Raw genomic sequence first — 25,114 nt, 5'->3', positions numbered from 1 at the left:
TTAATTTTATAAATACATCTGTTTGAATACCTGTTTTTTTTAATGCACAAAAATCTACATTCAAGAATGGATAAAAATATATATATTTTTTTAAATGGGGTGTAGTCATTTATGCGGTGCGCTGTAAATGAGTGTTAATATTTATTTTCACACATTTTTTTTTCTATAATATATACACATAACAGTGTGGGCATTACAAAAACTAAGTTAAAATCTACAATGCTGATCAAAAGTTTGGGATCGATATGTTTTTTTTTTGTTGTTGTTGTTGAGAAAATTATCTTGGACTCTTTTATTTGATAAAGAAACAATAATTTTGTGAAATCTATTTTCTGTTTAAAATAACTTTTCTATATGTAATATGCTATTATTTATATATGCAGTATTTAGTATATGCATCTATATATATATATATATATATATATATATATATATATATATATATATATATATATATATATATATATATATATGAAGTTAGAATTGTTAGCCTTCCCTTCAATTAATTTAAAAATATATATTTAAATATTTCCCAAAAGATGTTTAAATGAGTAAGGACATTTTCACAATATGTCTGATAATATTTTTTTTTCTACTGAAGAAAGTCTTATTTGTTTTATTTTGGCTAGAATAAAAGTAGTTTTTAATTTTTTCAAAAACAATTTTAAGGTAAAAATTATTAGCCCCTTTAAGCTATTTTTTTTCCTCTAGTCTACAGAACAAACCATCATTATACAATAACTTGCCTAGTTACCCTAACCGGCGTAGTTAACCTAATTGTCCTAGCTAAGCATTAAAATGTCTTTTTAAGCTGTATAGAAGTGTCTTGAAAATATCTAGTCAAATATTATTTACTGTCATCATGGCAAAGATAAAATAAATCAGTTATTAGAAAGGAGTTATTAAAACTATTATGTGTTGATAAAATCTTCTCTCTGTTAAACAGAAATTGGGGAAAAATAAACAGGGGCTAATAATTCTGAATTCAACTGTACATTATTATTTTTTCTTTTTATTACTTTCAACATCATCACTTTGGTCCTCAGTGTCAAATAATCCTTGGGAAATGTTCCACTATGCTGATTTGCTGCTTGACTTGTCCTAACTACAACAACAACAACAACAAGCAATTTGTCTGTCTGTCCTAAGCATGATGCAACACGGCATAAACATTTAAATACCATCTATTCATTTAAATATCAGCCAATGCACTCCCAAAGAAATGGTAAGGGCTAGAATCAAATTAATGCATATTTGACATATTTAACATTTATTAAAAGTTTATAGGGTGGCTATATGAGTGACTGATGTTTTAACAGTTCTGAATTACATTTTCAAACCTTTTGCTATTTTATTTTTCACGATCTGAGGTAAACTATCTGCTGCTGCTTTCAGAAGTATGGCAATAAATGCCACAAAAAATGGTAATCAAACTTGTACCAATTTTGATAGCATTTTAGAATAAAGCATTCACTGAATAAAGCACATAATCTGTACCTGAGGAGATAAATGTCTTAGTTATGCTGTTGTTTTGCTGCGACATTGTGGAAATAGACATTTTGTGTGTCGCTGTTGCAGAAAATTAGGACAAAACTTATATAACTTTTATTGTGTCGTGGCACCACATTGTGTAGGTAGAACAGGTAGGTGTAAGAATGATTTCCGATTATTTTCATATAATTACCATTCAAAAATATGTATTTCCTTTTTAAAACACTTTTAATGTTTTAGAACACCAATGAAATTGATTAAGCTTGATATTTAAAACATGTATTATGTTACAATTATTTCTAATAAATGCTGTTATAAATGTATAAATCAGAAAAATAAACTTCTTTTTGGTCCATTTTTGACCCTTTAACTGGCATTGTAACTGTCTGGTTGACCTTTTGTCCATGTGTTATCATTGGAACTCAAAATTTGCTTAGTATCAGGAACACAACTAAACCAAATAAATTGATTAAAAAGGTTAAAGGGTCAAAAAAGTACTAATAATAAACCGGCAAAACTGCTAATCAGAATTATTTCTGAAGCCTCTTGAAGCATTATGACACTGAACACTGGAGTGATGATGCTGAACTTTCCATTTTGAGTCCATTGACTAAATGACAATGTAAAACAGATGATTTAAATATAAATAATATTTCATAATATTACTGTTGTATTCAATCAAAGAAATGGAGTAGCGGCTTATGAGTTCAGACTAAATTATTTTCAAAGTAGTTGCGTCACAGATGTTTTCACACTGCATGATCTGGGGTAGCATTCTGTCGCTGCTGTGTTCACAATGCAAGATGCGACAGCGACAGGAACTTTTACACTGCATGACATTACAATATGAAGAATGGCTGACAACTTTGTCTCTGTCCGCATTGTACGTCTCACACCCAAACACACGCAAGAAGTGACATAAACAATGTGAGGTCACGTAGTATATCTTTAAACAGTATATCATTTTAACTACATAATGTGAAAGAAGCCTTTCAGGAGTTTACACTTAGCTGATGATTGATTATAAAGCTTATTTGGCATGCTGTCCCGGAAGAGAGCCCTGAGCTCATAAGATCCTTGAGCCCAGGGCTCCCTCCCATTTGCAATGCAAGAGGGGAGTTTGAGCTCAAGAGAACTCCCCTGAGCTCCCATATAGGAAAGGAGGAGGAGTAGGGGTGAAAGGGGGGGATTCATCAAAACGAAGATGGCTGTTAGATGGAACTTAGTATATTTATAGTGGCTTAGGAATTGCCTGATTGGTGAATCATAATTGAATAATGCGGGACCAGCCGCAAGCAATCATAAGCGTGTGATCCTCTCATAAAAAAAAAAAAAAAACTTCACGTAGTGGGACAGACAATGTATTTGGTCACCTGGGTTTTGAACGGAATTAGCAATTTCTCTTCAACTTTTTTTTCTTTTTTGTCCCGGTTGTGGTACCTATTGCTCAGATGACACGTCAAACAGACACAGGTGCTCCTGCCAAATTTCCACTAGTTTTTTCTTCATTTCTTAGGTCCAAAAAGACTGAAAAGAAACCCTTTTAAATTCTCCCACAACTTCCAGCTGGCCTGCAGAATCCTATACTAGTGGATGCTGCTCACTCATTGGCTGTATTTAATAAGCGTTTGTTATTTTCAATCAAGACACATTTCACACGACATGATTTTGAATCTCTGACAGGTCCAGATATTTAGCATGGAAAATATTTCACGGGTGTTTGCGATTCTCTCATATCACATCTTTGATTGTTCACACTGATTGTTACTCACATGAATGAAGACCGATTTGCCTGTGATTTCGGGTATTGGTTAGAGATTTCTCAAAACCTGTCGCTGAGCTAAAATCAGGGCTAAAATCATGCATTATTTTTAACTCACAAAAACACACGCACAATTACTGATTCCAAACTTTTCACTGGGACTGTTTTTAGAAGGTCATTCATTCATTCCTCTTTTTTTTCTTTTTTTAATGGATCCTCTTTAACTGGCTAATTCATAGAGAGAAACCTATTTTCCACCTTTCAGGAAATAACAGTCAAAATTAATAGCATAATTAGTTTTTTTGGCAAATTAGTTTTAAGCCAATTCTTGGAATCGCGGCTGAGTAAATTACTCTTCCTGTCATATAGAATCTTGTAGTGCATGACCAGTTTTATTCAAATGCCAACTCGTGTATTTGAAAAGCAGCCCGTTCTGAATTTTGCCCTAGCCTGAATGACACAGTTTCATGTCCAACATCTATATCATCTGCCGTAATGTGACTCAGAGTGTGTGTTCCACCGAGACGAGTCCCGCTGCCCCGAGGCATCTCTTTACCGTAACTCATCTTTGCACATTGCCCTCCTAACTGGATTATTCCGTAATTTGTTTCATCATGCCTGCAAAATGAAGGGCAAATAGAGGTTAGAGAACACTTAATCGGTAAATCTAACCGGGAAAGCAAGATCTTTCATTAGCTTGGCTATCAGCGCTTGAGCGCAGGAGGAACTATTTGCCCAAACAACTCATAAACAAATAAGCAAATCAGAAATGATTTTATGGATTTCATCAGTCAATAACACACTGATCTCGATGGCATGCATTGCTGTTCAGAGCTCTTGCGTAAGAAAACGTGATGTCTTTTATTGGCACTTTACATGAATTATAGATGATCTGCATTTCATGACACCTATAAAGTATAAGGTGGTGTGAACCCGTATTGTTCCTTTAGAGATTTTTTTAGTGTTACACATCGGATCTCATATTGCCAGCGGGATAATCGCCAATGCCTTTTTTTCTGTGTCCTTGTTATCACCTCTCAGTCTCCTTGATGGCTCTATTTCACTTCTTAGCAGATGAAGAAATCCATCTTTCCACATCCCAATTGTCAGCAAGGCACCTGGCGATATCTGCTTGTGTGCGAGCTGTATAATGGATTGGAATACTATTAGTAGAAAACATGTCACAGCTCAAAGCTCAATGTTTTATTTAGATGTCTCGATGATGCTAGTGGTATCGCCATCGATTAATGACCCCAGAGACGTAAAAACGACCGTCCCTGTCCCATTTCTCACCATGGGTTTGCCAGAAGGCCAGTGTGAAATGTCAAGCGCTTTCATTATGATCTTCCTCCAAAAGCCAGACGACATGTTAAGGGAAGATAATGTGACTTTTTCCACAGCAGCAAAAAAAGATATATTGAAGCAGATCTTGCACTGGATAAGACATTCAACATTTCCCTTTTCCATGTCAAAAATTTGGTTTTATTTATTAATGATACAGTTATTGAAAAGTGTTTGGATGAACACCATTGGACATTGATTTGCTAATCAGGTGAAAATACAACTTTTAAATCAATTCTTGACTTAATAAAAATATAAATAAAATAAAAAATATATAATATATAATATATATATATATATATATATATATATATATATATATATATATATATATATATATATATATATATATATATATATATATATATGATACTCCCATATACTGTTTTTATTCATTCATTTATTTATTCATTTAGACTTTGTTTAACTCACAGAAAAAAAAAAAAAAAGTTCACTGGGGCAGTACCTTTTCATGGAACAGAATTGTACATGATTTGACATGATTTGTACCATGGTAAAACCAAAATGTATCTTTGGGTTTTAAAACCTGCAGATACAATATTGTACCTTCATAAAAGGTACTAATCTGATCCATAAAGGTACCAACACAGTGACAAGACACTCTATACCTTAACAGTGTCAAAACTGCTTACCAAACATTTATTTAAAAAGCCTTCAATGTTTAGTTTACAATACCTGTTGTTTTTTAATCTGATGTTTTATATTGTTGTATTATAGAACTTAATAATTAATGTTTATAAATTTCTTTAAACATGCTTTTAAATGATGATTCTTGTTTTAATATGGAAATTATTCATAAATTACTTTGCTTTTCCAGTCATATTTATTTTCATAGATATTGTAATGAAGGAGGAGTTGTTCAACACTTATGTACCTTTATTATGAGAACAATTGTGTACCTTCTTTTCAGTTGTACCATAAAAAGCACACAACATTATCATAAGAGATCTATTCTGTACCATATAAGGTACAATTTTTACAAAGGTACAAAACTCTTCCTTAAGGAACAATATTTGTACCACCATGTACTTTTTTTTTTTTTTAGTGTGTTCTTGAGTTGTTCACTAAAACAGTTCCTAAAATAAATTGTAAACCACAATTACTTTTATCTGGGGGGAAAAAAACCTAAAAGCACCATAAACATTTTAATAAAACAAACCTATTTGGGAATTGTACCTTAACATTAAGCCATTTTTCTTTTGTGTAAGTAGGATAGTGACGTTATCTTTCTGCTTTTTTTTTATTTGGGTGTGATTGTACATTGACTATACACTTACTGGCCATTTTTTAAGATACATCTGTCCAACTGTTACTGTTACAATTAATGCAAATTTCTAATCAGCCAATCACATGGCAGCAACTCAATGCATTTAGGCGTGTCGACATGGTTAAGACGATCTACTGCAGTTCAAACCGAGCATCAAAATCGTGCAGAAAGGGGATTTTAAATGTGGAATTGTTGTCGGTGCCTAACAGGCTGGTCTGAGTATTTCAGAAACTGCTAATCTACTGGGATTCTCTTGCACAGCCATCTCTAGGTTTTACAGAGAATGTCCAAAAAAGAGAAAATATCTAGTGAGCGGCAGTTCTGTAGGTACAAATGCCTTGTCGATGCCAGAGGTCAGAGGAGAATGGCCAGACTGGTTCGAGCTGATGGAAAGGCAACAGCAACTCCAATAACCACTCATTACAACCGAGGTATGCAGAAGAGCATCTCTGAACACACAACACGGTGAACCTTGAGGCGAATTGCTACTTCCAGCAGGATGACGCACCATGTCATAAAGCGTGAATCATCTCAGACTGGGTTCTTGAACATGAAAATATGTTCACTGTACTCAAGTGGCCTCCACAGGCATCAGATCTCAATTCAATAAAGCACCTTTGGGTAGTGGTGGAACGGAAGATTCGTGATGCTATCATGTCAATATGGACCAAAATCTCTGAGAAATATATTTCCAGTACCTTGTTAAATCTATGCCATGAAGGGTTAAGGCAGTTCTGAAGGCAAAAGAGGGTTCAAGCCGGTACTAGTAAGGTGTACTTAATAATGTGGCCAGTGAGTGTAAATTGGATTATTACTTGAAACAAAAAATTAAGAAATGTACAGTAAAAACGTTAACAATAAATTTAATTTATTTTGTAATATAAAGCACAAGTACATTATGACTTCTTTCAACCATTATTTTATTGACTGATTAATTTATGAATGATTTTCTGTACGCATTAGTCACATTTTGCAATTTTAAGGGTGTTTTTTTATTATTTCTGTATATTCTTAGGCTACTTACTTAGACAGATAGTCATAAGCATCTCTCTTATTTCTTTATGTTTTGTCACTGTCGGTATCAACAGTCTGAACTTTTGCTCCTTTAAACTCTTGCTGAATAAGTTTTATTGTTGGATAAAGTGTTGACCTGTTTTCTCTGACACATGCACCAAAAAAGTAAACCATAGGTGGATAAGGGTTTGGTGGCTGTTACCAAATTTGCTCTAAATCCCGAATGTCAAAAGTGAAGTCCATATCTTCTGGTGAGCCGGAGCGTAAAAGCTTAACTAACACTCCATTCACACCCCTGTCTTCCTGCAGGACCCTACTGTGAAGCTGAAGTAAATGAGTGCGATTCCAGTCCCTGCCAGCACCAAGGAACATGCACTGACTTTGTTGGATACTACAAATGCACCTGTCCTTCAGGTATGAGTTTCTCTTACACCAGAGAATGAGCTTCGTTTTTTTTTTTTTTTTTTTTTTTTACTGTGCCACAAATCCCCACCGTGCCAGCGCCAGCAGCTCTGACTGACAGCTGAGCAAATCACTCCCGTTCTCACACTGCCAGAGCTCATTAGTACTGCAGAATTGTGTCAATATTGTGCTATGAAATGCTCTTCCCTTTTGAGGCCACTGCATTGATATGGTTCCCTCCCGTAATTGTTGGTTGTGCTCACTCTTTCTGAGGCATGATTTGCATTCACTGATGCAACCTGATGGCTCACCCTAGAGATTGGCAACTCACTGGCGAGGTTACAAGCACGCTTTTCTGCCAGCTGCTCCCTTCCGCTCGATGAGTAGAGGACCCAGAGTCCCAGACGCCCCCTCCCGAAACCTGCCCACACGTACTTGCCGGTTAGAGAGAGAGATACTACAAGGCAAAATCATTTCAATGACTTCCTTAAAAAATGGACTGAAGATGATGCTTTTCTTATAAAAAAAAAACAATAACATGAGTAAGTTACCCTAGCAGCAAAGAATTCTGGCCCAGATTTGGCATAAAGCTGGGACATCAGGCATTCATCAGGCACTGGCATACAGCATGTGGGCCAACCATGGCCTGGGTTTGGCAGAGGTGGCACCGTCTTTAATGCGGCACACAAGATTTGGGCCAGATGTAAAACGTAGTATTTGGCCCAGTTTTTAAAAATTGATTGTGGGCCACGTGAGTTTCGCCAGTCTTGACCCACATTTAAAATATATAAAAATAATTTTTGATTAAATAAATCAATTCTACCAATCAGGTCACTGAGAAAAAACAAGGCCCATAGTGTACCTAAAGCACAACGCTTCATAGGTTTATTAATTTCATTGCAATCGTGACACACCAACCTTTCTGGCCCAGTTCAGGCCCAGTTATGAGTTATTAACTTGGCTGAGACTTTGCCCAGATATGGTCTGTGTTTGGCCCTTGTCTGGATGCCAGATTTGGTCCAGTCATGTACCGTAATTCACAGCGGCATGTGGGCCAAGCAAAACCTGATTGTGTGGGCCAGAGCTGGGCCAGAGAAATTTTGCTATGTGGGTATGGTGAAGTGGTTGACATATTTTGGAATAGTAGATAAAAGTTATTTTGAAGGTATTTTCAAGAACGTTGGTAACGTAGACTAACCATATTCCGTACACAACGATGTTCCGTACAGATTACCTTTTAACGTCAATCTCTGTATAAATACTTATGGGTCGTAGGCAAGCTATATATCTGTGTAATCTTTATTTCTCACTCTTTCAACCCCAAGCACAACAGAGACCTTCCTACTATATGTTTTCGTAAAAAAAAAAAATCAGTAAGTTTGCTACGTCCACAAGGTTAAAGGGCCATGAAACCTCCTCGTTTCAGCAGGGTGTTTTCACACCTCTACTTTGGAAAAATAAAAGTGGGCTTGTCCAGCTCTGTTTAGGGGGGAGTGTCGGAGGAAGAAAAGAGGCTTGGTGTGGGAGTGTCTATTTGGGCGCGCTGAATTTCAGAGTCAAAACACACAACCACAGTGGACAAAGTGACTGTGTTTACATGGACATCTGTAGTCGAATTATTTGCCAAATTATTAAATGGTGGCCTTTAACTGCAGTTTGGCTCTTTCATTTAGATATTCATTCATGTCCCTCGCGACAAACGTGATATTTGATTCGAGGAACTGCTCTAAGCGTGTATTTTTCATGCAATGTTTGATACCGCACGGCGAATGAGAGAAAAAAAACTCAGCATTTCCCGGAAACTTAGATGCACACGACAGGTAGTGTCAGAAAGCCGCGTGTGTTATTCTGTTCACAAAATCCAACACGAGGTTATAGTTTGGTTGTAGTGCTAACTTGTTTACACTCGGTACAATAGTTTGTTTGATACGAATAAAATACGAACTGAATAAACAAAGAGCACTGGTCGCTCACTTACCAAATCTGTGGCAATTAAATGGCAATTAAACTAGAGCCGCGTCTTTATTTAGAGGAGACTACAAGCGAATCCAGATCTCAGCGTTTGCAGATGAGAACAGCTCTCAGGTAAACAATAATCCTCCTTAGACATGTAAGTTATTGTTGTCACGCGTCGCGTACACTGTTAACCCACACGTGACGCCAGCTGCGCTCTCACAGAGAGAAAATGAAAACAAAACTTAACGGCAGCAAACTATAAAAGCAACACTTCATGCTTGCTTTGCCAACACGACGTGGCGTCTCTGCCGTCTAAACACTATGACAGTTATGAATATTAATGAAGTTATAATAATAGAGCGCACTGATTGGTTTGAACCAAGCCTTACTCATGCATTAAAGCAACACACTGTAAGACGTAATAAGACACATGGCACAGACGTCCAGTCTGTAAGCCGGAGTACAACGCTATTATGTCATGGCTGTGACGCAGCTTCAAAAATTCGTTTCAAACCGGAAGTACGAATTTGCTTGAAATAACGCAAAAACAACCAATTTACACTTCTTAGTGAAATATAGGTGTCCTAATAGTGTTTTTAGCAGTGTGGGACACATATACGACCGTCAACAGCTCAAAAAATGTGTTTTGGTGTTTCGTGACCCTTTAAGCTGTGAGTGACGCCTGGGAGGAGAGACATTTATAGCAACGACAATATGCATTTAATTTATGCATCACACAGTATTACAGTTTTTACGAAGTGAATATTATGTTATCACAAATTGTTAAATAAATTATCTTTTGTTGAATAAATGCTTTAAAATTTAAGCATCAGTTGTGGGTGATGAACGGATGGCGCTAGTCTCCGCCACAGAAAGCCTGAGAGACAGGCTACAAACGCTTTTGGATAATCCTTGTGCTTTGATAATGTTTATTTTCATAAAAGGTCAGTCAAGTTAGCGTTAATTTGCATAAATTTAATGTTTTAATATTTTAAATTGTCATGCTGTAATAAATTAAACATGATATAAAAATTAAATGATTGTGAAGTTATTTCATTTTAAACTTTCATAAAAGAGTTATTAAATATAACATTAACTTCAAGTCAAACATAATAATAGTATATTCTGATGTTAGTTTTTAATAAAACTTAAAACAATGTCCATTTTTGCAAGTGAATTGAAGTTATGCACTCATTACGGAACACTTTTTTAATCGGTGGACGAAAAGACATTAATCAAAATTTGGATGTTGTAATGAGTATTCACCCAGAGAATGAACACACGTAGATGTATTTTGATTCTGTGCTTGAGTTTTTTTTCAAAATGAGACGGCCTTTGGTGTGCCGCGATGATGCATCGCACTTTGAATACATCCTTCGGAGCATGCCACCTCTGAAATAAGAGCCAGCTACTATAGTATATTGGGTAATTTGTTTAAATTACTTTAGTTTTTGTGTTATCATAGCAACTATAAAATTTGAGTTACAGCAAATGTTCATTTTGTTTGAACTTTCCCTTTAATTTCCGGCTATCACATTTGTTTAAAACAAAATTGTAATAGTTTTAAGCTTCTGAAAGCTGAATATAAAAAAATCGTAAAATCGTAAAAGTAATCTTTCCTATACAGAAGTTGACCTCTCTTGTCGATAACACATGGTCATCCTGACCCAGTCTATAACATTTTTGAGTGTGATCTTCCTGCTGAAGCCTTCAAGTTAATGCATGTGAAAATGATTGATTTTCATTCTAAACTAAATGCAAGTAAGCCCAATTATTTCCTTCCTCTCCAAAAGCCCTTAAACAAACTGGTGTGGCCTCCTTCTGACCTTTACAATTTTGTTCTTTTCACTTAGACTGACTGGCTTTTGGGCTCTGAATAGGCTTTCAAAAATTGATTGCTGTTTTCTTTTACTCTCTTTTTCCAAGAAACAAAGGAGGAAAAAAAGAAAGAAATTTTATTTCCAGCTTGCTTCATGTTCATTGATTGACCTTATTGATTGAGGCATAATGACATGAGGAATATATGCAGTGCGTTCTCAAAGGCTTTAACAGCAGTGAAGGCGTTTCAGTCTTGTTTAATCTTTTAAATTCTAGTTTTGCACAAGATTGCTTTTAGTTCTTAATCAAGGAAAACTGGAGCGTAAACGACTCTTTAGATTGCTTTGTGTTTCTCACCTCCCTTTCCAGGATACACTGGGATTGACTGTGAGATTGACATAAATTCCTGTTGGCTTCCCAACGCCACCTGTCCTCCTGGAACACTCTGTGTGGATTTGCCGGGTGACCAGCTCTTTAAATGTCATACTCCATGCCCTCACTATCTACAGGTAGGTCAGAAGTATTCAGCTATACTATAATTCAAGTCACAGATGGTTTCAAGTCCTTTTGTACTGTTAGGACCGGCTCATGTGGCCAGATTTGCACTTTTAACATCATGTTCAAAAAACACATATTGGAACCAAACTGGACCGACATGTTCTTATTTTAAAGGAAATAAGAAAAGATAGTAATGTTAAAACATTTTTTTTTTCAGATGTATTATTTACAAATTTTAATGATTTGAAATAATATTTTTTATATATTTTTTAACAAAAGTATTTTTTATTCTGATCAACTGTCATTTTTAGGGGAAAATTTTCTAGATGCTAATATTTTTTAATAAATTTTTATCAGATATTTGTAGATACTTTTTTAATATTACATTTTTTATCTAGATATATTATTTACAAATGTCAATTATTTAAAATTATAAAAAAATATACTATGTATTTAGTTTATCTTATTTTAATTTTGATTTAATTAGATTTTACTAGATTTTATTTTTTAAGTTCATTTAATTTATTTTCATTTAAATTTATTTTAAAGCATTTATTATACATTATATATATATATATATATATATATATATATATATATATATATATATATATATATATATATATATATAAGAATTCATTGTTATTGTTTTATTATTATTATTATTATTATATTTTAATCATTATATTTATATATATATATATATATATATATATATATATATATATATATATATATATATATATATATATATATATATATATATATATATAATTAATTTATTTTAAATTCATATATTAAAAAAAACAATAAAAAAATCATTATTCTGATCATTTTCTGTGGAAAATTTTCTAGATGTCATTTTTTTTTTTTAGAAAATTGGTGACATTTTATCAAATATTTGTAGAATAAAGCAAATATTACTATTGTATTCAAACTCATACTGTACCTAACAAATCCAGTTTATCTTTGGAAACTTTTTGTTTCTCTACAGCTGTCATTATAGTCACTTATATTGTAGTACAATAAGGTCAAATTTTGTATAATTTTTTCAACTGTTGTATATAATTGTGTGTCAGGAGTGGTCTTGGTGTATCAAAACAAGACGGTTTCTTTAGAGTAATGAGGAATATATAAGCATTTTATTTTAGTTTTATTTCCACCCTCTTTCTACAAAGCGCGTAAAAGCAACTGGTGAAAATACATTTATGCTCTTAGCATGCTGTATTCTTTTGAAGATGTGAAGCTGTTTGTCACTGCACTATAACAACAAAGGTGAATTACATGTCCCTTTTGAACACGCTTGATCATTCATATTTGTTTTACCTGTGTTGATAATCACCACCAACATAAATGGCAATTAAAATGCATTAGCTTTCCTTCATTACCCTGCATGTTTTATTTAACACCAGGACAGACTGTCTGTTTACAAAGAAGCAGAATTACCTTTACACACGTATTTAAATGAAGGATTGTTCAGGAATAATGGTTGATTTTCATTTCCACAGCCATGTGCCAATGGAGGACATTGTGTCCTTCACAACATCACCAGTTACAGTTGTGTTTGTGCACCTGGGTGGACTGGAGCGACCTGCTTGGTCAACATAAATGAGTGTGTCCAGCACAGGTGTCAGAACAGAGCCACCTGCGTGGATGAGGTTGGCGGATACAGGTGAGTCTGGGTGAAAATGCTTTTTATCTTGTGCTTTTTTAAAACCTCTTAACAAAATGTGTGCTTGGATTGCAACAAATGCCTACCTTAGAAAATTCGATATACATGCGAGTCTGTTTTGGGTTGTTGTTTTTTTTTTTTAACATCATAGGTTTTGAGAAAGTGTGCATGTATGTGTATATGTTTATATATATATATATATATTGCTCAGTATGTTGTAAAACCCTTATAAATCTATTTTTTTCATTAATAGTATCTATTATATTATATATATATATATATATATATATATATATATATATTTTTTTTTTTTTTTTTTTTTTTGCCTATATATTTGTTAAGTCAGCCAACTGAAGCCAAATCTGGAACTAATCTAACAAAATAACTGTAATATAATAGGGAAAACGGTCCAAAAATGAGTCCATACAACTTTAAATGTTAGGGTAAACAAAGGAATATTAGATTAAAAGTGTAAAAATAATAATAATAAAAAAGGAAAAATCAAGAGAAGTATCAAGGGAAAAAATAGTATTATATTTCTATTTCTAAATATGTTCGGTAAACCAAATGTTATTTCAATAAATATTACTGTTTATAAAAATCTGTGCTCAGCATAAAAAAAAAACAATAGTTTATAGTCAAATGAAGGAATAGTTTATCCTAAATTTAAACTTGTCGTTAATTACCCACGTCATTTCAAACCAAAGCTTTGTTTATCTGCAAAATCAAAAATATAAAGAAATGATGAGCACCTTTGCTATTTACACTTAGTTTATTGTGACCTAAAAGCTTTAAAAATAAAACAATAAGTAAATAAAAATATTAATATTATTAAAAATAAATGCACACCCTAAAAGTAGTCCATATGACACATGCTACATGCTCAAAGTCTTATAATTGGGCTTACATTGCATGTTGAATGACAATTTTCTTAAACATTTTTTTTTTTTTAATGCAATTTTTACACGCATTCATTCATTTTCTTTTCGGCTTAGTCCCTCTATTAGTCTGGGGTCACCACAGTGGAATGAACCACCAACTTTTCCAGCATATGTTTAACAGAGCAGATGCCCTTTCAGCTGCAACCTATCACTAGGAAACATCCACACACATTCATATACTACGAGCAATTTGAACATACTGTACCCAATTCACCTATACCACATCTTACATATGGAGAACATACAAACTCCACACAGAAATGCCAAAGCTTGAACCAGCCACTGTAATGTTAAGAGAGGAACATGCTACCCACTGAGCCACCGCGTCGCCCACATACACACAAATAAATGTTAAAAATAAATATTTCACAATATTTTTCTTTTTCTTTTCACATTTACAGGTCAGCTAGCATATGTAAATGTTACAATTCAATTTGTTAAAATTCAGAATTCACATTTCTGTGAAATCTAACACTATAACCTCCTAGAAACAACTTAAACATGTTTCGTATAATTAATGGTTGGAAAACAACCCTACATCTCCTTCGATTAAATATATTGCAGTGATAAATGTGGACTTACCACCATCCATAATCATGATTCTTAAAATGACTATCATAATAGGTTTTAGTCACATAACATTGACAAATAGAAAAGTCAACAACATGCAATAGTTGAATTGATGTTTTAGAAAAGCAAAAGTTTTTAAAAATGCTGTAATTGAAACCAGGATAATGTGCACATTAAATAATGCAGATGCAACAGCCCATTTCAATAATGAGCAACACAATCTACTAAGTGCAGTGCAAATTAGTGAAGGACCTTAGACATTTAAATTTACAAGAGTCACATAATAAGTCACATAAATACTCAAATCTATATAAACATTGAAAAACAGTTTACCCTAAAGTTTACATTTTCATTAATAATCCATGTCATTCCAAACCAATGCTTTCTGCAAAACCAAAAACAAAAGTTTTAGTTACCTAAAAGCTGTCAAGCACCATAAATAAATAAATAAATGTGCACCCTAAAAATACTTTATTCTACATATTCTAAGGCATATAATATGACTTATGATTGAATGACAATTAATAAAAATAAATGTGCACCCTAAAAGTAATCCATATGACATGTGCTACATATTCTTATAATAGGGCTTATAATAAAATGACAGTTGTATCAAACATGTTTATTTTGTTTCTTGTAACTCAGTGTTTTGGAAATATGCTAGCTTCACAACCACGCAAAGGATTACTTCATAAATCTTCAATTGTTGGTGTTTGTAAAACTTGCATGATCATTCTTTAAACTGATGGCAGTGCTTTTACTTGCAGAAACGGGCCTTGATCGGTTCATCTAAAAATTCAGAATTCCCATTTCTGTGAAATCCCACACTATACCCTCCCAGAAACACCTTAAACATATTCGCCACCAAATATAAGCAGCTTTTCATATCATTAATAGTTGGATAACCAAAGCGATATTTACTGGCGTCGAGCAGAAGAGGATGCAAAATCACTCCTTGACCTTAGATGGCGCTACACAACTTTAAGCTTCTGACACCCGCTTGTAACACAGAAGAAGAAGACAGAGTTGACAAGCTTGTTCTTAAAGTTACTGGCGATTTGACCAGTTAAGGATGATTCAAATAACATTTCCAGCTCTAGCAATGAAGGAATTATTATTGTTCACCAGTGCAATAAGCAGCTCCACGTTCATATCTCTTCTGGGCATCTTCTGCATTGTGCGCTCACATTGACAGTTTTGCACTTGAGCACCACCAATTGCTGTTTACTGTAACTTCAGCAGCTCTGTGCAAGTGAACAAAAGTGCCAATCTGATTGGTGGAAAAGGAAAACAAAAAAATAAAAACGAGCATGAGGCATTTCTTTTACGCTTTTAACATTAACATACGCTTTTACGCCTGCGATTTTGCGTGTTGGTGTGCACAATCAAATTGGCGCCCTTTATTTAGTCACAAAGGTGTTACCGTGAACGGAAAATGCCAGCAAAAAGCATCCCGGTGTGCATGGCCTTTATAATAGGACTTATGATTGAATGACAATTGTTTCAAACATGTTTTATTTTATCTTGTCAATTAATGTCATTGTTAAAACATTCCAGCTTCACAACCACACAAAGGAATACTTCATAAATCTTCAATGGAAAGAGTTTTTTTTTCTTTTAACACTTACAGTTCAGTTGGCGTGTGTAAAACTTGCATGCTCATTTTTTAAAATGATGGCAGTGCTTTTATTTGCAGAAACAAGCCATTATCCGTTCATCTATAAATTCAGGATCCAAATTTCAGTGAAATCCCATACTATACCCTCCCAGAAACACCATAAACATGTTTGCCACCAAATATAAGCAGCTTTCCATATCATTAATGGTTGGATAACAACCCTACATCTCCCTTGATTAGATATAATGCTGCCACAAATGTGAACTTACCATCATCCATAATCATGATTCTTGAATTGATTTATCATAGAAAGTTATAGATACATAACATTGAATAATAGAAAAGCAAACCTCATGCAATAGTTGAATTGATGTTTTGGAAAATATAGCAAAAGTTTTACAAAATTCTGTAATGGATACCAGGATAATGTGCACATTAAATAATGCAGAGGCAACGGCCCATTTCAATAATGAGCAACACAATCTACTAAGTGCAGTGCAAATTAGTGTAGGGACGCAAACAAGCAGAGCTGATGATAATCAGGTGTAATCTACTAACGACACAGGTGCAAAACAGGTTGAGACATGCAAGAAAGCTATAAATAATGACACAAAGATCATTAAATTGACTTCTGCAAACCACGTTGTAAGATTTATATAAACTCTTTCCTTACATTCAGCATCTGAAAGAGAAACATATATGAATGCATGTGCTGCAAGGTTAGCCTTAATTAATTCTGAGTATTTTGGGAAAAAAAAAAAAAAGTTATTGTTTAAAATAAACCATTACAATGCAGGAATTAAAACAGCACATTAGTTAATACATTTAGGAAATAAATATATCTATAATAGCATTTTGTTTTCCCATTGTAGTATTTTTTTTTGGATTTATATTTAACAGGGTGCTTCTCTCTGTATGAAATTAAACTTGAGATTCAGATCAGGTTCAATGGCTGTTTACTGTCTCATTCTAGAATTAAACCACCCATAGCTGCTGAAACAAATAGCATGTTCCTGTGATGGAAAGCAAAGCAAATTACATCGTCCTCCCCATGACTCAGCCATTTATTTTCATACTGTGTCCGGCTGTTTTGTTTTGCGATTCCATTAAGAGATACTGTTTTATGCATCCCAAGTTGCCTTTGCGGTCACGGATACACCGGAGTCCACTGCGAACTTGACTTTGACTTCTGCTCTGGACATCAGTGTTCAGAACACGCCGTCTGTGTGGACCAACAGCACAACTACACCTGTCGCTGCATGCTGGGATATGAGGGAACGCTCTGTGAGTTTGAAGCAGATGAATGCAAAAGTGCGCCGTGCACCAATAATGCCACTTGCATTGATTTGGTGGCAGGATACCAATGCCTGTGTGCACCAGGATTTAAGGGTAAGTCAAATGTTTTATTTAGAAGTGTTAACGTGGGCGGGGAAACTCCAGCCCTTTGATAGACATTGACTTTCAGTAGCTCATTTTGACATCATTGATTTCCTTGAGATTTAAAGAGGGCACTGGGGTTTTAAATGATTGTTATAATGTTTTTTTAAAATCTATAATTAATTTGAATTAAATAATTAATGTACAATTGACCTTCTCAATTGATTCTTATATGCAGTGGCCACATTTTGTGAATATCATATTTTCCGGAAAAATATTTGCAACTTGCATGTAAGACAGACAGACAGACAGACAGACAGACAGACAGACAGACAGACAGACAGACAGACAGACAGACAGACAGACAGACAGATAGATGGATAGATAGATAGATAGATAGATAGATAGATAGATAGATAGATAGATAGATAGATAGATAGATAGATAGATAGATAGATAGATAGATAGATAGATAGATGGATTTACAAAAAACTAAAACCTAATAATGATGAAAAACACACAAACTAGTTACTAAGACTTTGTTCAAATGTTTTATTGAGAAAAAACACACTATTACAAAAATTGTTACCATTTTACTTTTAAAAGTTATCTTTGTTGATTTATTTATTTTATTTAATTTACAAAAGAGAATATAAATAATTAATAAAAGGAAAATAATAATAATAATAATAAAAGGCAAAGAAAAATAGAAAAAATAGTAATAAAAGTGTGCGGAAAATTACAACCAACTGAATGCAGACATTCAACAATCACAATCTAATGTTTGAATATGTTTTCAATGTTGAAAGTAAATATTTACAGTTAAACAGTATAATATAATAATATTTAAAAACAAACTTAAATTAAATTGCTAAGAAATAAAATAAAAATATTAAACGGAAGGTGAGTGCATCTATCTCAATTCCCTCTTACTGTGCGTTCGCACCGAAAGCGGTGAGAGCGGTAAAGGTCGCTAAATAAGAAATCAATGTGGCAAATTTTGATGCTCTCGCCACTGGAGCTGAAGGCAGACATCGTTGTCGCCAAGGCAGCCAGAGCGTCAAAATTCATTATGTTGATCTCATATTTAAAGGGGCCGTTGCAGCATATCAGTTAGCTTCCTGCATAAAACATGCTTTCTAGCTTGAAAATGTTGCGCACTTCTTATCAAATTTATTTAACTAAGTTTTGATAATATTATTAAATATTCCAATATTTGTTTTGTTTTTAAAATGATTCACAATCTTTCTGCTCCATTGTTAAAAACATTTTTAAATTCCATATCAGAGAAAACATCGTAAGTGTCGCGTTCTATGGTAAGAGGGGAATGTATTGTCTCTAGAAGTAAGACCTCTTTTGGTCGATCCTCATTTATGAAGCCACAAATCTATAGAATTCTCTTCCAACAGAAATGATCATATGTACAAATTATAAGAGGTTTTCACGCCTGACTAGGAGGTGGTTTTTGTCAAATCCAATTTGTACAAACTAAGTGAGATGTTTTTGAGTTGTCAGTGTTTTAGTTTAAATGTGATTATGCCTGAATGATTTAAACTGACTTTTTATCTAATTGGATATTATTGTTTTAATTCTAACCTGTCCAGAGACTGCAGGTGGAAAGTAGCAATCCTGCTACAACCTGGCACAATGCATCTTTCCTCCTTGAGGTTAATGTCATTTTTGTGCATTGTCCCCGTTAAAGAAAAAAATAGAATTGGGATTGGGCATAAGAGAATTAAAGTCAGTTATAAAACATTGGCACTTTTTAAAGAAAAAAAATGTTTTCCAAGAGCATCTTACCTTTTCTATCTTTATAAAATACATTTTATCCACATGCAATTGGGATGCAGTTGGAGGCTTATTTGATTCCCAGTGAAGTAGAATGCAGGGCCTAGCTTATAATAAGGTAAATATCAAGTTGTTTAGAATTAAACTGGGACAAAATCTTTGGAACCCCAAAAATGGCTACATCAGCGGACGGGTTTCTATTTACCTCCAACACCTTAGACATAATTGTAAAATAACTAATCCAGAAATTTTGTAACGTAGGGCACATAAAAAACAAATATATGGCTTAAATTACACTTAAATTCAAATGTTTTTAGGAAATGGATTCTATGAAATACTTTAAATTGTATCTGGCTAAGATGAGCATGAATTGTATTAGAACTGATTCTCTGCAGTGCACCAAGCCACCATCCTTCATCAAAACATAGTCCCAATTCATATATTTTCAAGATGTTTTTTTATTTTAGTAGGAAAGCAGTCATCCAAGCTTAACGCCATAGTTTTTAAAACATTGTGATTTGTGTTGACCGTTTAGTTGCAGTAACTTTAACTAAGACTTAAACTGTAATTTAAAATGAAAGCAAAACTAAAAGCTCAATGTATTAATTTGAATTTATATTAAAACTAAATTAACATATTAATTAAAATGATAATGCATAATTTTAAAATGATAACTATTACAAAACACAATTAACAAATGAGTAATACCTTAAGTAAATTTAAAATGCAACAAAAAATATTACAATTAAACCAAATTCAAATTAATGATAAAGTACATTAGATACTCAGTGGTTCAAACTAGCAGGTACACTTCCTAAGTTACATTTTGAAATGTAATTCAAAAATTATATCAGTTAATTAATTGTAGTTATATTAATATTAGGCGAGCAGTATCCATAAATTAAACACAACATTTAACATGACAATAGATTCCTTAATTTGACACATTTTTAGAAATGTACAAATATTTTCACAAATTCAGAGGTCTTTGAAGTTTGGTATTGTTTTCTTGTCTGCTAATTTCATTATATGTTGAATATTGAATATAGGTGGCAGCATGTTTCAGATTATAAAACAACATGACTTAGCTTTCAGAAAATTCTCTCTGAATACAATTTTTGTGACATCTTTTTTCCCCAAATTGATGACCCTGTTTAAATTGAAACTAAAGCATTTTCTAAATGATAATTAGCACTGACTTTATAGTTGTTATATGTTATACAGTCACCTTGTTATCCATGTACTGTAGTCTGTGTAAATGTTCATCACACAGGTCGAACGTGCTCTGAGAGTATGAATGAGTGCTGGTCCAGACCCTGCATTAATGGAGGCTCCTGCATTGATCTGGTCAATGACTACATTTGTAACTGTCCACTAGGTAAGTCCAGCTCACTGTTAGACATCAAAAACAACAACATCCTGGGCTGAGAACATATGGCTTTGCTGCAGCCTATATTAAAAAGTGATTTATAGCAAACATTGTTGTAAAAATTAGTTTAACTCATTGGAAGGAGATACCTTGGGATCCATTTTAAATCTGACCAATCAGATGGGTTCTTTACTATCGTCATCCCCACCTCCAGTAGGTGAACCCAGAGCTGAAAATAAACACTAATGCAATGAGACAAGAGAGGAAAATGACAACAGCCAATAAGAATCTAAATTTCTGCTGAGGTTTTCAGTCATTCATGATTTAAAGTCTTACTTAAGTTTACTTAAGTTAGCTCAGAAAAAAATTGCCTTTATTTATTTTTTTAATTATTTTTTTATAAAAAAATTTTAAATATCAGAAATATTATTGCAACAATCAACAATGTTACAAATTGCATATTTTAGAATATGAAAATAAGTAGGGTTGTCATAATTAATTGTTTCTTCGATGCACCGCGATGCAGACGTGGACAATTTGGTATTGGTTCAGTAATAATCATTACCGGTTATTATGTACTGACGTCACGTGGGAGGCGATCGCGAGTATTTAAAACGCTCCCAACGACTTAAAATTCATAAATTGTGCATAATTTCACTGTATGTGTTTGCTGGATCAGTCTTTCACAGACACACAGCAGAAGCCCCTATTTCACTGCGATTGAGAGAATGAAAGTACTCCATTTCTTTCTTTCCTTCTTTCTTTCTTTCTTTCTTTCTTTCTTTCTTTCTTTCTTTCTTTATCTCTCTTTATCTCTCTCTCTCTCACACACACACAAACGCACACGCACTGTGGTCCATTTTGACCTACTGGCATGACTTGTCTTCTCCTCCCGTCTGTTTTACAGCTGTACTTCTGAATACAGACACGAGCGCGTGCCTGCAAAGTTTTCTCCACTGTGTCTATCATGGATCAGGTGTGATCGCCGCTGCCGCTTATCAGTGTCACTCATCTGTGAAGAGCGCAGCGCGCATGAGCCAATCGCAACTGTTTTTGTTGAGGGTCAGACCAATCAAAGGGGTGTAAGAGAACTAGACAAGGATCAGAAAGCGATTTATAGAAAGATATTTATATTTGTTTATATGAATTTCTATAAATGCTACTGTTGTTTGAAGGTACAGTTTATATGTCTGACTGTTTGTATTAAAGGACAAAATTGTATTACAAATATAAACATGAATAAATTCATACATTTTGATACAAGAATAGCTGCTGTGAAAAAATGTAAAACTTAGTATGAAAAGCACCGTCAATGCACCGTGATGCACTAAGATATAGTATTGAACTCGATGGCATGATAATCGTAACCGAACCGTGAGACCAGTGTAGGTTCACAGCTCTAAAAATAAGATAAAATACCTAGTATTTTGCAGTCCTAATATGTAAGTACAATTTATGATAACAGTAAGTGTGAGATAATTGAGTGAGATAAAATGTTTATATATTCCTTACTATTCTTAGTCTTTATCCTTTATCACAACTTTTCAAAATTGCGATATTCAAACACTTTGAACACACTTCGTTTACAATATGAAACTGTAATCCTAACCATCAGAAATGTTACTTTGGTTTCAATTTTACCGTTCTGTCCCTAATCCATATAGATCATATTCCCCAGGATATTATTCCCCCTTCCCGATCTTGTCTCCACAGCTCAGATGCATCTGTAGATGTGAAGCTTTATTGGGTCTTAAGAAACATGTCCTGTGTGTGACTCATGCTCTCTATTTTCAAGATAATCTGCCAGCCCAGGGGCAAGAGAATCCATCAGTGTAAATTTTCTAGTGTTTATTAAAACGACCTCACTTTAATTCTCTCAAACACGATGGTGACAGAAAACAGAGCTCCATCTTGTCAAGACAGGTCTCATTAGAGGACAGGGTTCTTACGGGAGACGGTGTGGTGTTGGAGGACTTGATCAGGTTAGAAGCTTAAAAATCCATTTACATTTCAGAATTCAACATTCGAGATTGAATCTCGAAATAATAAGTGATGGGAAGCCATCCGAAGGTCTGTTCTTAGGAAGCGTGCTTTTCTACCTCCTGAAGTATTGAGGATGTACCTGCCATATATATTTATGTATTATTAAATATATTAACATATATTAAAATATTAACAAACAGGCATGGTTAAGTTTCTGTTTGTTGATCTAAGGTTATTTGTGAATATAAATATAGAATGTGAATGGAATAGAATTTCTATGTAAAATCGGTTAATCATCTAATCCTTCAGTCTGTTAGATGTGATTAAAGCCTTTTGATTTATAATGGATGTATTTAATTATATCATATTTTGGGGTGATCAGGCTTTCAATGGAGGGACAGAAATCTCTGATTTCATCATAAAAAATGTTCTAAAATGAAAAGTCTTTGGAAGTACATGAAGGTGAATAAATTAAGATGTTTTCTTATAACACTTTACTTAAAGGGAGTCTTTATAAGGGGTGTTCATGCAATATTTATAATCATGACATTGACTTTTTTTGCATGCAAACTACTGTTGAGGGTCATTCACTCAGTTATGTCATTTTAAATGCAAAGGTGACATTGTTTGATATGCATTTATTACAACTTGACATAAACAAATACATCATAGCATGCTTTGACTTTGTCATGTAAGCTTGACATTAACAAGACAATGAAACGTGTCAGAGTAACGTGTCAACATAACTTGTCATAAATCTGTCATAAACATGAGGCCATAAAGATTGTGCCATGTATTTAACAGCTTCGTTAATATTTTTCTTGACCTCTTATACAGTGGTACAAGTTGAATTTATCATTTAAAATATTGTTAAATATTAATGGCACAATTATAAAATAATTGGACAGTATTGCCATTTTTAATGAAAAAAAAAAAAAGCTTAATCACAAATTCAGTGTGTTCCACTGAAAAAAAAAATTGCCGACTTTGTCATGACAGACAGGTTGTGATGTATTTGTCAAGTTGCCTTCGCAAAGACATCTCAGACAATATCAATTTTACATTTTAAAACGACAGCTGAGCGAATGACACTTAATGACTGTTGTCATAAGCATACATGTGAACTGAAATATTAAGTTGTAGTTTTTAAATCATTTTAAACAGGTCTTAAATTAGCTTTGTCTAAGTAAAGCTACTCAATCGGGTAGGCATCTATCTAATTGCCAACAAAACATCCCAATAAAACCTTATTCTTTATATTTAACATCTTACATACAATTTTACAGCAAATTCCCATTTAATTCCCTAATTAGGAAAGAAAACTAAAAACATCTATATGACTCCTTATGATAATACTGGCTCATTACAAAAAAATAAAAAATAATAAAATCCTTAGTGTTTAACCCTGTATGAGTCTAAAATGTAATTCTTTATTATCTTAAAAGGGTCTTGAAAAGTCTTAAATGTATAAAACCCTGACATACGGTCATTTTTACAGGACACAGTGGCAAAGGAAACCACAATGGCTTTCAAAACAGCATAGAGCGATTTAGTAAGAACCTAAAGGTAATTGCAGAATATAAAAAGTGCCAATCTTTCAATAACACACACATTTTTCTTCTCCATTCTGCATCGGGCCGTAGATGTACAACAGGTTGCATGAACTGAGTGGGCTTCCTGGCACGAATGAAGCGGTTTTAGTCTCTGCATCCTCCTACAAAGCCGACAAGTATGCATATTGCAAAGCAGGAAATGACAGAAAATAAGTGTGGTCTCAAAAATCCCTCGGCAAGTGTTTGAATCATAGCCCTCGGAAAAATAAAAGCATATAAGCTGCCACCATGCTGTGGATTTGAATGATTTCTAGATAATGGTTAGTCATGAGAGTATGGTGTTTTGATGACGTTATTAGATGTTAAGGGTAACTCGCAGTACCGAGGACTACTTCAGATGCACACAATGGCAGATTATATTCAAACTGATGACTTCTAAAAGGATGCATGAGGATCATCATACCAGCTCTTTTGCATTTTCTACTTTTCTTTTTTTTCTTTTTTATCATTGCTCTCTGCATTTCTGGCGTGCGTTTGAGAATAGCTGGAGTTATTATGATGTATATTCACGAATGCACTACATATAAAACATTGAATACCCTCCTGCTAGCTTCATTGTTCCATTTCCTTCTTTCTCTTAAGCCTATTTGCGATTTAATTGTATACATTTATG

General features: G+C 33.8%; 1 protein-coding gene across 9 annotated transcripts in view; it reads left to right on the top strand.

The window, feature by feature from the left end:
• eys (EGF-like photoreceptor maintenance factor) overlaps nt 1-25,114 on the top strand; it is a 531,033-nt gene that overhangs the window by 146,878 nt on the left and 359,041 nt on the right. For 5 of the 9 annotated variants that reach the window (NM_001442782.1, XM_087277984.1, XM_087277990.1 and 2 more), the window contains 5 exon segments: nt 7,206-7,310; nt 11,442-11,581; nt 13,079-13,242; nt 17,507-17,760; nt 20,810-20,914. In NM_001442782.1, the coding sequence (NP_001429711.1) occupies nt 7,206-7,310; nt 11,442-11,581; nt 13,079-13,242; nt 17,507-17,760; nt 20,810-20,914 (768 nt within the window). 9 annotated transcript variants of the gene reach the window in all.

The sequence above is a fragment of the Danio rerio genome, chromosome 13, assembly GCF_052040795.2.
Source record: "Danio rerio strain M-AB ecotype USA chromosome 13, GRCz13ab, whole genome shotgun sequence".
NCBI lineage: Eukaryota > Metazoa > Chordata > Actinopteri > Cypriniformes > Danionidae > Danio > Danio rerio.
This window is presented reverse-complemented; position numbering and strand designations above follow the sequence as displayed.